General features: G+C 42.4%; 1 protein-coding gene and 1 long non-coding RNA gene across 2 annotated transcripts in view; both read right to left on the bottom strand.

Moving 5' to 3' along the window:
• The window catches only part of LOC123484755, a 58315-nt gene extending 53022 nt beyond the window's left edge, over positions 1-5293 (bottom strand). The window contains exons 1-2 of the long non-coding RNA XR_006658675.1: positions 4560-5293; positions 3023-4192 (exon numbers count right to left, since the gene is read on the bottom strand). This is a non-coding gene — a long non-coding RNA (uncharacterized LOC123484755). The remainder of the gene's footprint in view (positions 1-3022; positions 4193-4559) is intronic.
• Positions 5294-7783: 2490 nt separating this feature from the next.
• Positions 7784-13081, bottom strand: LOC121542964 (complement C1r subcomponent). The gene is made up of 9 exons (XM_041852626.2): positions 12959-13081; positions 12530-12714; positions 12306-12380; positions 11981-12171; positions 10541-10758; positions 10001-10377; positions 9622-9833; positions 9140-9357; positions 7784-8264 (listed from the first exon to the last, which is right to left on the bottom strand). The coding sequence occupies exons 1-9, from the start codon at positions 12982-12984 to the stop codon at positions 7907-7909; spliced, it is 1860 nt and encodes a 619-aa protein (XP_041708560.1). The 5' UTR covers positions 12985-13081; the 3' UTR covers positions 7784-7906.
• Positions 13082-13523: the final 442 nt, after the last annotated feature.

Genomic DNA, 13523 nt, shown 5'->3' with positions numbered 1-13523 from the left:
GCAGCATTGACTGATTACATCAATATGTGTCTTGCAAGAAATAAATAAATAATATTTTTGAAAGAATATCTGTGAAATACACTGAACAGAAATGTAAACGCAACATGTTTCATGAGCTGAAATAAAATATCCCAGAAATTTTCCATACGCACAAATAGCGTATTTCTCTCAAATGTGTGCACACATTTGTTTACATTGCTGTTAGTGAGCATTTCTCCATTGCCAAGATATTCCATCCACCTGACAGGTGTGGCATATCCAAAAGCTGATTAAAAAGCATGATAATTGCACAGGTGCACCTTGTGCTGGGGACAATAAAAGGCCACTCTAAAATGTGCAGTTTTGTCACAACACAATGCCACAGATGTCTCAAGTTGGCATGCTGACTGCAGGAATGTCCACCAGAGCTGTTGCCAGAGAATTTAATATGAATTGCTCTACCAAGAGCTGTTGCCAGAGAATTTAATATGAATTGCTCTACCATAAGCTGCCTCCAACGTTGTTTTAGAAAATTTGGCAGTACGTCCAACCGGCCTCAAAACTGCAGACCTCGTGTATGGCGTTGTGTGGGCGAGCGGTTTGCTGATGTCAGCGTTGTGAACAGAGTGCCCCATGGTCGTGGTGGGGATATGGTATGGGCAGAGATAAGCTACGTAACAATGAACATTATTGTATTTTATCGATGGCAATTTGAATGCACAGAAATACCGTGACAAGAGCCTGAGGCCCATTTTGAGGCCCATTTCTTTTAAGGTATCTGTGACCAACAGATGCATATCTGTATTCCCAGTCATGTGACATCCATAGATTAGGGCCTAATTTATTTATTTCAATTGACTGATTTCATTATATGAACTGTAACTCAGTGAAATCTTTGAAATTGTTGCATGTTGCATTTATATTTTTGTTCAGTATAATTTGCATAAAGGAAGGGACCAAGAAATCTGGTCACAATGCAGACACAGTGGACGGATAACAGACACATTTTAATAGCATGTGTAGACACATTTCTGGAAATACGGGCACAATCAAAATGTAGAAAAGATCAGGACAAAGAACCCTTGTTAGCACCAGGTGTAAACATCCCTCCCTACCTTGTACCCAGTATCGAAGGCTTGGAATAGCCATTTGGATCGGAGAGGAGACAGAGCATTAATGACGCCCTCCAGCGATTTTTGAACTTTTACTGTTGAAAAGCGACATCCCAGGTATAAGTACAGTAAAGTACACACACTAAAGGGTAAAAAAATATGTTTTGCGCAAAATAGTGTTTTTTAGACACAACTGCATACTTCAAGGAGTAGGGCATTCAAGGAGTTGATGGGTCTAATGGGAATCCGTGATGTCATCGGTCTCCCCCCTTACTTGCGGAACAATAGAGGAGCAATAGAGAACAAAAGAGGAAAGGCCCACCCCCCCCACTTGTGCCATGTCATGACTTACCTGGACCACCTATTGAGATGTGACTTTTGTTAAATAAATCAGGTGTTAAATGAGGTGAAAAGGATTGTTCCTCAAGCAAGGGGGGAGGCCGATGACATCACGACTTCCCATCAGACCCATCAACTCCTTGAATGCCCTACTCCTTGAACTTTGCAGTTGTGTAAAACATATATAATATTTTGCCCTTTAGTGTGTGTACTTTAATGTATTTATACTTGAGATATCGCTTATCAACAGTAAAAGTAAAACAATCGCTGGAGGATGTCTTTAAGCTTTCCTGAATAACTGGGCCTGCTGGGAGCATATGTGGACACATTATTATAGGATGACTTGGGAGAATGATGATCCACAACAGACAGCGTATCTCAGTATCAGAAGTATACTGACCTGCTACTGGCCTGCTAATGTGCCTTTCTAGATCTTTTAAACTGTTGAGAGTAGACCCACAACTGATCCAAATGGAATGAATGGAATGAAACATTCAAATCACAGGGCTTTTGCACCTTTTTTCAAATTATATTTTCACTGCAGTTTACAGCCTAGAGTAGAATTTTGCACTGACTTGAAAACAATAATCAAATGATTCATTGCATTGTGGTGTTGCAGGCTAGTGTAGATAATTGTATCGTTCCTAAACAAGATCAATATGGAAACTTTTTGAGATGCTTGTCTCATGTCTTCATTGTTCTTTCATGCGCAAAGGCGCACCTGGCCTCTCCGCTGCCTATCAGTAATTCTTCCTTGTTCTTGTGGATTTATCTTGAAAATTGGTGCAGCTTTGAAAGATTGTATGTGTGGTATGATTGCTAGTAAGCATATTTCAGATCTGGACAAACGATCCACCTACCACGATTGTCACTATAAATAGTGGCGCAGTGGTCTAAGGCACTGTGGCGCAGTGGTCTAAGGCACTGCATCGCAGTGCTAGCTGTGCCACTAGAGATCCCAGTTCGAATCCAGGCTCTGTCGTAGCCGGCCGCGACCGGGAGACCCATGGGTGGCGCACAATTGGCCCAGGGTAGGGGAGGGAATGGCCGGCAGGGATGTAGCTCAGTTGGTAGAGCATGGCCTTTGCAACGCCAGGGTTGTGGGTTCGGATCTCATGGGGGGCCAGTATGAAAAGAAATATATATAGAAAAAAAATGTATGCACTCACTAACTGTAAGTTGCTCTGGATAAGAGTGTCTGCTAAATGGTAAAAATGTACTAGAGGGTAGTTAGACTGGTAGACTACAGTATATTGACCGGTGGTATTGTTAGCACATGGAAAAGTGTAGTGCACAAGGGAAGTACCAAAACACCTTTGGTAGGGGAGGCGCAATGCAAGGTAATTTGGCTAGGATGGAAGAAATTATACATTAGAAGGCTGCATATAAACCAGGGAAAAAACGCACTACTCTCCCCTGTGCCCAATAAAAAAACCACACAACCCTCCCCAAAGCAAAAAAACGAAGTTAGACAACCATCCCCTATTTTGGACCAACCTCTCACCCCAGTAATTTCCTAACTGTCCCTTAAATGTAATTAATTTACCCTCTCCAAAGGTATATGTTGGAGAAAACAATGTTTAAAAACTCACCCAGTCTCCACCTCTTGAGGTCGCCTCTCTCCATCTTCACCCTGAATACAACAACATAGATGGTGTAGAGTATGACCATGACATCGCCCTGATCCATCTTCAACACCCAATCACATTCAATGCTCATGTCATGCCACTGTGTCTGCCAGCAAAGGATGCTAAATACCCGACTGGGCGGAATGGGTAAGCCTAGGTTTTATGTCTAAAACAGTCAACTACAAATATCTGCATGTTAACAATTTACTCAATATGTGGATATTTGCTGATTTTGTATTGATTGTTAAAATTGTTAAGTTGAACAGCATCTTATGTATATTCCTTTCTTCTCGCTTTCTCTCTGCTTCAGCTTGGTATCAGGATTTGGCACCATGGAGTTTGATACATATACCAATAACCTCATGTATGTTCCTCTACCTGTGGTGAACCAGACAATCTGTAGAAAGTCTATTGAAGGCAGAGATGAAAGGAAAGGAATTCCCAGTCTAACAGACAACATGTTCTGTGCTGGGAATCCTGAGGGAGGCAAGGACTCCTGTCAGGGGGACAGTGGAGGGGCGTACGTCCTGCGAAAAGCAGGAAACCTTCCTGGGCCTTTCTGGGCAGCAGGAATCGTCAGCTGGGGGATTAACTGTGGAGAGCCTGGAAGATATGGGGTCTACTCTCGTGTGGCTAACTACCTAGACTGGATCAAGAACACTATAAGGGACAGACAAAGTATGAGTGAGAAACAACCCACTGGGCACAGAGGTCAATTCAACGTCTGTTCCACGTTGGTTAAACGTAATTTCATTGAAATGACGTGGAAACAATGTTGATTTAACCAGTGTGTGCCCAGTGGGAAGCTCCTGTGGGCATATGTTTTCTATTGTTTTTTGTTCTAAAACGGCATGTTTCTTTCCTCACTTTAGTTGGATATTGCAGAATACCAGACACTTCTAGTGATCAGGCCCTTCAACTGGTAGAGCCAAATCCAAGCACTCTGTTGTTTCATGACGAGGTCCAGTCCAAGTGTGAATCCAAATACTACACATTGGAGGGAGACGGTGGGCGGAAATCATGTTTGTTTTGTTCACCAACTGCCACAACTCACTAGTCTTGTATTTGACCTTTCCCATGCTTTCTGTGTCCTTCCTTGCACAATGTTTCTGACTGCTCAACCTCTGTTTTTACCTCTGTAGTATTTGAGGTTTTCATATTGTTGGTTAGATGAACTTTACTCTACTTTGCTGAAACATCTGGAAAGTGTTACTATAGGGGCCCCCTAAAACAGTGGAGATTCGGATATGTGGAGGCCAGGGATTGGTCTATTCAAATCACGCCATCTTATGTTACATGAAGCATAGGATATATATACACCATGTTTTAACAAAAGGAGGGAGAGTGATCATATTTGGGATTGGTTTCGTTGCTCTCCAGATTCTGCAGAGTCTGTAAATTGATGCTGAAATCTTTTATATAATAAACCTTTATAATCAAGTACAGTGTCAGCGGATTTCTTATCAACACATCATCGCAGCATCGTTGTTCACCACCACACCTCTCTTCTGTTCTTTTAGAGAAGTACATCTGTGATTCCGATGGTATCTGGAGATCAGTTAATGGTCTAGAAAAGTTGCCGAAATGCATCGCAGGTATTGATTGCCATAAAGTATAGTTTCATCTCTGCAGATGTTGCCCACTATCTAAGGATGTTTTTCAGACACTCATCTGAATTGTCTATCTTATAGTGTGTGGACAGCAGAAACAAGTAGTCTCAGCATTGGCAGAAATGTGGGAGGCAGACCAGCGAAGATGGGAGAGATACCCTGGCAGCTTCTCTCAAAACATTCCAAAAGAGGAGGAGCATCCCTGATCAATGACCGGTGGGCCATCACAGCAGCTAGTCTTGTAGATGGCTATGAAGAAAGCACCATTACATTTTTCGGGGGGCTGATAGATAGGGCAAAGCAAAATAAACTGATCCTGACGTGGTTGTCATGGTAACAGAGAAGATCATCATTCACCCTGACTACATGAAGGGCATAGCTGGTGAGGAACGCACTAACTACGACAACGACATAGCTCTCATCAGAATGTCTTCCAGGGTGAAGTTAGGGCCCAATGTTCTCCCCATATGCCTGGCTGAGGCTGATGGAGGATTCAAAGAGGGTCAACAAGGCACTGTTTCAGGGTGCGGTGCGACAGAGAATAAAGCTGAAACCAAAATTCTGGATAAAAGCGCTTCTTGCTTCACACAGCTGTGGGAAGATACTCCCAAAGTAAGTGTGAGGACACACCTGTGTTGTCTGTGGTCCTCTGTAGCTCAGCTGGTAGAGCACGGTGCTTGTAACGCCAAGGTAGTGGGTTCGATCCCCGGGACCACCCCTACACAAAAATGTATGCACACATGACTGTAAGTCGCTTTGGATAAAAGCGTCTGCTAAATGGCTTATTATTATTATTGTCTATTTACAAGCCAATGGTTTTCACTGAGAACATGTTCTGTGCAGGGGGTGATGGGAAGGATAGCTGCATCTTTGCAGATGTTGCCCACTAACTAAGGATGTTTTTCAGACATTGATCTGGACTGATTGTTGACCATGTTTGTAAACCAACTGCCATGATCTGAATAAAGGTCACCCAAATGTCAAAAGAAAACGTCTCTTCCACAACTTTGACATTTAAACAGTTATTTAAAAAGTCATAAACAATTTATGTATTAGAAAAAACCTTGCAATTGTATTGATTAAATTATCATGGATTTGACTAATTGATAAATCCCCATGCTAGTATTGTACTGTACATAATACAGATGTTTTGCTGGAAATCCAATTAATTTTTCTCAATGTGCAATGTGATCAAGATAAAATTCCTATATAAAATATACACTAAGTGCACAAAACATTAGGAACACCTTCCTAATATTGAGTTGCCCTAAGAATAGCCTCAATTCGTCGGGGCTTGGACTCTACAAGGTGTCAAAAGCGTTCCACAGGGATGCTGGCCCATGTTGACTCCAATGCTTCCCACAGTTGTGTCAAGTTGGCTGGATGGTCCTTTGGGTGGTGGACCGTTCTTGATACACATGGGAAACAGCGTTGCAGTTCTTCACACACTCAAACCGGGGCGTCTGGCACCTACTACCATACCCCGTTCAAAGGCACTTAAATCTTTTGTCTTGCCCATTCATCCTCTGAATGGCACACATGCACAATCCATGTCTCAATTGTCTCAAGGCTTAAAAATCCTTCTTGAACCTGTCTCCTCCCGTTCATCTACACTGATTGAAGTGGATTGAACAGGTGACATCAATAAGGGTTCATAGCTTTCACCTGGTCAGTCCACAGTGCATTCGGAAAGTATTAAGACCCCTTGACTTTTTCCACAATTTGTTACGTTACAGCCTTATTCTAAAATTGATTTTTTTTTTAAAATGTCCTTCATCAATCTTTGGGGAGTTTCTCCCATTCTTCTCTGCAGATCCTCTCAAGCTCTGTCAGGTTGGATGGGGAGTGTCGCTGCACAGCTATTTTCAGGTCTCTCCAGAGATGTTCGATCTGGTTCTAGTCCGGGCTCTGGTTGGGCCACTCAAGGACATTCAGAGACTTGTCCCGAAGCCACTCCTGCGCTGTCTTGGCTGTGTGCTTAGGGTCGTTGTGCTGTTGGAAGGTGAACCTTCGCCCCAGTCTGAGGTCCTGAGCGCTCTGGAGCAGGTTTTCATCAAGGATCTCTCTGTACTTTACTCAGTTCATCTTTCCCTCGATCCTGACTAGTCTCCCAGTCTCTGCCGCTGAAAAACATCCCCACAGCATGATGCTGCCACCACCATGCTTCACCGTAGGGATGGTGCCAGGTTTCCTCCAGATGTGACGCTTGGCATTCAAGCCAAAGAGTTCAATCTTGGTTTCATCAGACCAGAAATCTTGTTTTTCATGGTCTGAGAGTCCTTTAGGTGCCTTATGGCAAACTCCAAGCGGGCTGTCGTGAGCATTTTATTGACGAGTGGCTTCCGTCTAGCCACTCTGCCATAAAGGCCTGATTGGTGGAGTGCTGCAGAGATGGTTGTCCTTCTGGAAGGTTCTCCCATCCCTACAGAGGAACTCTGGAGCTCTGTCAGAGTGACCATCGGGTTCTTGGTCACCTCCCTGACCAAGGCCCTTCTCCCCCGATTGCTCAGTTTGGCCGGGCGGCCAGCTCTAGGAAGATTCTTGGTGGTTCCAAACTTCTTCCATTTAAGAATGACAGAGGCCACTGTGTTCTTGGGGACCTTCGGTGCTGCAGAAATGTTTTGGTACCCTTCAACTGTGGGACCTTATATAGACAGGTGTGTGCCTTTCCAAATCATGTCCAGTCAATTGAATTTACCACAAGTGGTCTCCAATCAAGTTGTAGAAACATCTCAAGGATGATCAATGGAAACAGGATGCACCTTGAGCTCAATTTCGAGTCTCATAGCAAAGGGTCTGAATAGTTATGTAAATAAGGTATTTCTGTTTTGTATTTGTAATACATTTGCAAAAATTTCAAAAAAAACGGTTTTTGCTTCATCATTACTGGATATTGTGTGTAGATTGATGAGGAACGTATTATATTTAATCCATTTTAGAGTAAGGCTGTAACGTAACAAAATGTGGAAAAAGTCAAGGGGTCTGAATACTTTCCGAATGCACTGTATGTCATGGAAGGAGCAGGTGTTCCTAATGTTTTGTACACTCAGTGTATTAAAATGGGCTATACAGTTGATAATACAAATAATGGAATGTTAAAAAGACAGACTTCAAATGTATTAAATATGCTTCAGTTACAGAAAAGCATTAATTTAATAAAAAACATGTTTATATTTTATATTTGCTGCTATCCTCGACAAACTCAAACATTTCTTGCATAATTTATACACCCATCATTTCAATTATCCTCCATGGTCTTCTTGATCCATTCTACGTAGTTAGCTACGCGGGTATAGACCCCATATTGGCCTGGCTCTCCACAGTCAATTCCCCAGCTGGCGATCCCTGCTGCCCAGAAAACTCCCCCATACTTCAGGACATACGGCCCTCCACCATCCCCTGCACAGGTGTCCTTTCCACCCTCTGGTAACCCGGCACAGAACATGCTGTCTGTCAAATCAGGGGCTTCTCTCTTCTTCTTCCTCACCTCATCAATAGAGCTTCTGCACTTCACCTGGTCCACCAGGGGAATCCGGACATACCTGAGGTTACTGGGCATTTCATCATCATCGTTGAGGCCAAACCCTGAAACCCAGCTGTGAGAGGGAGGGAGGGAGAGAAAGAGAGAGAAGCCCCGTTTATACCTGGTGCTAACATGGCTCCTTTGTCCTGATCTTGTCTACATTCTGATTGTGCCCACATTTCCAGAAATGTGTCTACACATCAGTGGAGGCTGCTGAGGGGAGGACGACTCATAATAATGGCTGGAACGGAGCAAATAGAATGACATCAAACACATGGAAACCATGTGTTTGATGTTGTTGATACCTTTCCACTGATTCTGCTCCAGCCATTACCACGTGCCCGTCCTCCCCAATTAAGATGCCACCAACCTCCTGTGCTACACATGCTATTAAAATGTGTCTGTTATCCGTCCACTGTGTCTGCATTGTGACCAGATTTCCTGGTCCCTTCCTTTATGCAAATTATTACACAGCTATTCTTTCAAAATAATATTTATTTATTCTAAGACACATATTGATGTAATCAGTCAATGTCTGTCCATGATTTTAGAGGGCAGAATAATGATGATTTATATGGTTTCTCTGTCCAGATCTGTCTACACTTGTAAGATGTCCAGACACTGTGTGTCTGACTACCTCCGGAGGTGGGCAGGATGATCTGATCACAATCAGATCACAATATGTCTTTTGATTGTCTACACCTGTCCAAAAATGTGGGCTCAATCAGAATGTGGACAAGATCAGGACAAAAGATGCAAGTTAGAACCAAGTATAAACAGGGCTAGAGAGAGAGAAATGACACATGCACTATCATAGCTTCTGTTTCCATTGCATTGAGGTAGTTTTAGGATTTTTTTAAAAAATACAAAGGAAACAGAAACAGAGAATGCCCAATAACTATACTGTCAAAGATCAAACATTTACTGTACAGGAGAGCCTACTCTTACCCAACTCGTCCAGTGGAGTATTCAGCACCCTTTGCAGGCAGACACACTCGCATGATGGAACTACTGAATGTGAGTGGGTGTTGGAGCTTGATCAAGGCAATGTCGTGGTTGAAGGATAAACCGTCTGTGTTGTTGTACCCAGGGTGAGGATGGAGAGAGGCCACTTCAAGAGGTGGAGACTGAAGGAGGTTTTCCACATTGTTGTTGCCAACGAATGCCTGTTATGAAGTGAAGGAAAATGTGTGTGAATTTCAGTCAGTTACTGCATTTAACTACTGGGTGGAAATAGTAGTTTCTTCAACTATGAGCATCCAGAAGCATGTTTATTGTCTCTCCACTCCTTGCTCAATCTTTGTCATCATCTCAGATGTAGGGCCAGGAGTTTTTCTATGATAAGCCTATAATTCAGGACCAGAGATAATCAGAAGAAACTCCTGGCCCTAGTCATTATGTAAACACCACCATAATCATTATTGCACTACCATAACTTCACTCTTCTTGATGACTTGGTTGTTATGTTGATGCACCAGTCCATGAGCAGCAGTCAGGATCCACCTGTCCCCGATGACCATCCCTCCTGATCGGCCTCCTTCCACACTGAGAAGCATCTGCCAGGGAAATGTTCCTTTTGGAGCTACCTCTCCTCCCAGAATCCTTTGGTGCATTTCTATGGACACCATGGGTCTTCCACAGACTGGTGGATCAGGAAAAGCACAAAATGTCACTTCTCCTCTCAGCAATGGTTCAGATTCCACATTGGGTCCAATATTACTGTAGAAAAGCACACAGCCAAAGCACACGCACAAAACAACAAAACACACAAACACATCCATAATATCTATATTTTAGAATGTTTCTCACTAGTTTTTTGCTCTTCCTCCTCTATGGTCTTCTTGATCCAGTCTGCGTAGTTAGCCACGCGAGTGTAGACCCCATAGCTTCCACTCTGTCCACATCCAACACCCCAGCTGACGATTCCTGCTGCCCAGAAAGGCCCAGGAAGGTTTCCTGCTTTTCGCAGGACGTACGCCCCTCCACTGTCCCCCTGACAGGAGTCCTTGCCTCCCTCAGGATTCCCAGCACAGAACATGTTGTCTGTTAGACTGGGAATTCCTTTCCTTTCATCTCTGCCTTCAATAGACTTTCTACAGATTGTCTGGTTCACCACAGGTAGAGGAACATACATGAGGTTATTGGTAGATGTATCAAACTCCATGGTGCCAAATCCTGACACCAAGCTGAAGCAGAGAGAAAGAGAGAAGAACGGAATAAACATAAGATGCTGTTCAACTTAACAATTTTAACAATCAATACAAAATCAGCAAATATCCACAAATTGAATAAATTGTTAACATGCAGATATTTGTAGTTGACTGTTTTAAACATAAAACCTAGGCTTACCCATTCTGCCCAGTCGGGTATTTAGCGTCCTTTGCTGGCAGACACAGTGGCATGACATGAGCATTGAATGTGATTGGGTGTTGGAGATGGATCAGGGCGATGTCATGGTCATACTCTACACCATCTACCTTGTTGTATTCAGGGTGAAGATGGAGAGAGGTGACCTCAAGAGGTGGAGACTGGGTGAGTTTTTGCACATTGTTGTCTCCAACATATACCTTTGGACAGGGTAAATCACATTTAATAAATACACTTAAACAGCAGTCAGACAGTCATTTTTCCATTGGATTTGGAGAGTGAAGCAAAAATTCTAAATGTGGCTCTATACTTGAGCATTTTGGATTTGAGATCAAATGTTTTATATTAGGTGACAGTACAGAATGTTACCTTTTATTTGAGGGTATTTTCATACATATCTTTTTTACCATTTAGAAATGAAAACTCTTTATACATCTAGTCCCCCCCATTTGAAGATTAAATAAGTATTTGGACAAATTCACTTATTAAAGTAGTCAAAAGTTTAGTAGATGGTCCCATATTCTTTGCACACAATGACTACATCAAGCTTGTGACTTTACGAACTTGTTGGATGCATTTACAGCTTGTTTTGGTTGTGTTTCAGAATATATTTTGCCCAATAGGAACTATATGGTGAATAATGTATTGTGTCATTTCGGAGTCCCTTTTATTGTAAATAAGAATACATTTACATTAATGTGGATGCTACAATGATTGTGGATAATCATGAATTAATTGTGAATGATGAAAAGTGAGCAAGTTAGAGGGACAAAGATCATCCCCCCCCCCAGAAAGTGCTAATCTCCCCCGTTATTGGTAATGGTGAGAGGTTAGCGTGTTTTGTTGTCACCTCTTTCTCATTCATCATTATTCATGATTAATGATTGTTGTAATCATGGTATCATCAGGATTCATTTAGAAGTATTCAGAAACATCTTATCTACTCACTTAGAAATAATTTTACTCCAGTCATCATTCCCCATTCAGTTCCTATTGGGCAAAACATAACCCAAAATACAACCAAAATAAACTGCAAATGCCTCCAATGAGTGTGTGGAATCACAAGCTTGATGTAGTCATTGCATGCGAGGAATATGGGACCTAATACTAAACTTTTGACTACTGTAATACACTATAAGTGAATTTGTCCCAATACTTATGACATCTTCAAATGGGGGGACTAGATACATAAAGTGCTTTCATTTCTGGACCCTGTAATAAAAGGTTACATTCTGTACTCTCGCCTCATATGAAACATTTGATCTCAAATCCAAAATGCTGGAGTATGAAGTCCACATTTTATTTTGCTTCACTGTGAAATACATACGGAGGGGGAGTGTACATCTAGCACAGACACAGATAAGGGGCCATGTCAAAAAGATAACCCATGCTTTTATTTTCATTAATACACACTCGTCTCACCCTAACGTCTTGCCAGGTATGTCCATGCAGGACATGTGCTGCAGTCATGATCCAGCGGTCCCCGATCACTATCCCTCCTCCTCTACTATTAGTGCTCAGCAACACCTGCCAGGGGAAGGATCCAGCTGGAGCTGGCTGTCCCCCAAAAATCCTTCCAAACCCTGGGAGGTTCACTGTAGGATGACCACACACTAGGGACAGACAGAGACCCCTACTGGTCATCCAGGAACAGACTGACTGTAGATACACACACAGGGAAAGAACAAATACGATACACAGTAGACACAAACACACACACACACTCAAGGGTGAAACTCTGAGTTACCTGGAATACATTGAGGAATCAGTGAGCTTTTCAGGCTGTCTTTCCACTTTCCGTCTGATGAGCATGTGAAGTTTCCTGATAAACGTGTGAGAGAGATGTGATTACACGATACATACATTAGGCATTGAATAGTTGCAGTTGTTTAATTTACAAAAGATTAGAGACTTGCAGGTTGAAAACCGATGTCACTGTAGTGAAGAATATAAGGATGATTTTAGTCTGACTTTTAGCCACTTCAGGAAGAGTGTAGAACGGCTCATTGCAGTGGTACTGAATGACTGAGAGGTGCTGGTTCTGAGAGCCAGATATGACCTTCACCCTTCCATTCAGCAACGGTTCAGGTTCCCCACAGCCAATCACTGTAGAAGAGACTGGAACCCAAAACTCACACGCAGACACACCCAGCAGCCTGGACACACAATATGTTGGGAAGGGGATATTTGAGACGGATTGTGTCTCATCATTAAATAATCATACGACATACCGTACAATCATAAGACATACCGTACAAAAAGTATTATGATCTCATAATTCATACTTAATATGGGTGTAAATCACTGTAACTCAACATCTGTTTAGTAATATTACGACAGCTTGAATCCAAGCAGGGGAGACATGGAAAACAACAATAGAAATAACAACAGTAGACTCACCAGAGTGTTGAATAGACCCAGTCCATGACTGTGATTGGACAGGAGAGACTATGGTGAATGAACCTGCTGTGTAAGACTTTAAGACCTCACTTTGTATATCACAGCCCCTCAGCCTTACGGGTACGTTAGCTGACTCTGTTTGTTTTAGTGGGGAGTTTGACTAAAGAGTCTAAAAGTCATGTTAAAAAACGTCTCTGTTTGACTTGGCCCAGAAAGATAGACAAGTAGATTGACAGAGAGGCAGAAACCAGAATAAAGAAAACAGAGACGAACAGATGAGATGAGGAAAATAGAAAATGAGGAAGAAGTCAATCAATCAAACGTATATATAGAGGAGCAGTTGTCACAAAGTGCCATATCTTCAATTTAAGCCTCCTAGAAAGTGTGTGCCCTCATTCCGCTACCTAAGAATAGTAAAGCCCCATTTACTGGCTCAAATAGCCGACCAATCAGCCTGTTACCAACCCTTAGTAAACTTTTGGGAAAAAAAATTGTTTGACCAGATACGATGCTATTTTACAGTAAACAAATTGACGACAGACTTTCAGCACGCATATAGGGAAGG

This window comes from Coregonus clupeaformis, unplaced genomic scaffold, assembly GCF_020615455.1.
Source record: "Coregonus clupeaformis isolate EN_2021a unplaced genomic scaffold, ASM2061545v1 scaf0440, whole genome shotgun sequence".
Lineage (NCBI taxonomy): Eukaryota > Metazoa > Chordata > Actinopteri > Salmoniformes > Salmonidae > Coregonus > Coregonus clupeaformis.
Note: the sequence above shows the minus strand (reverse complement) of the source record. Positions and strands in the feature narration are given on the sequence as shown.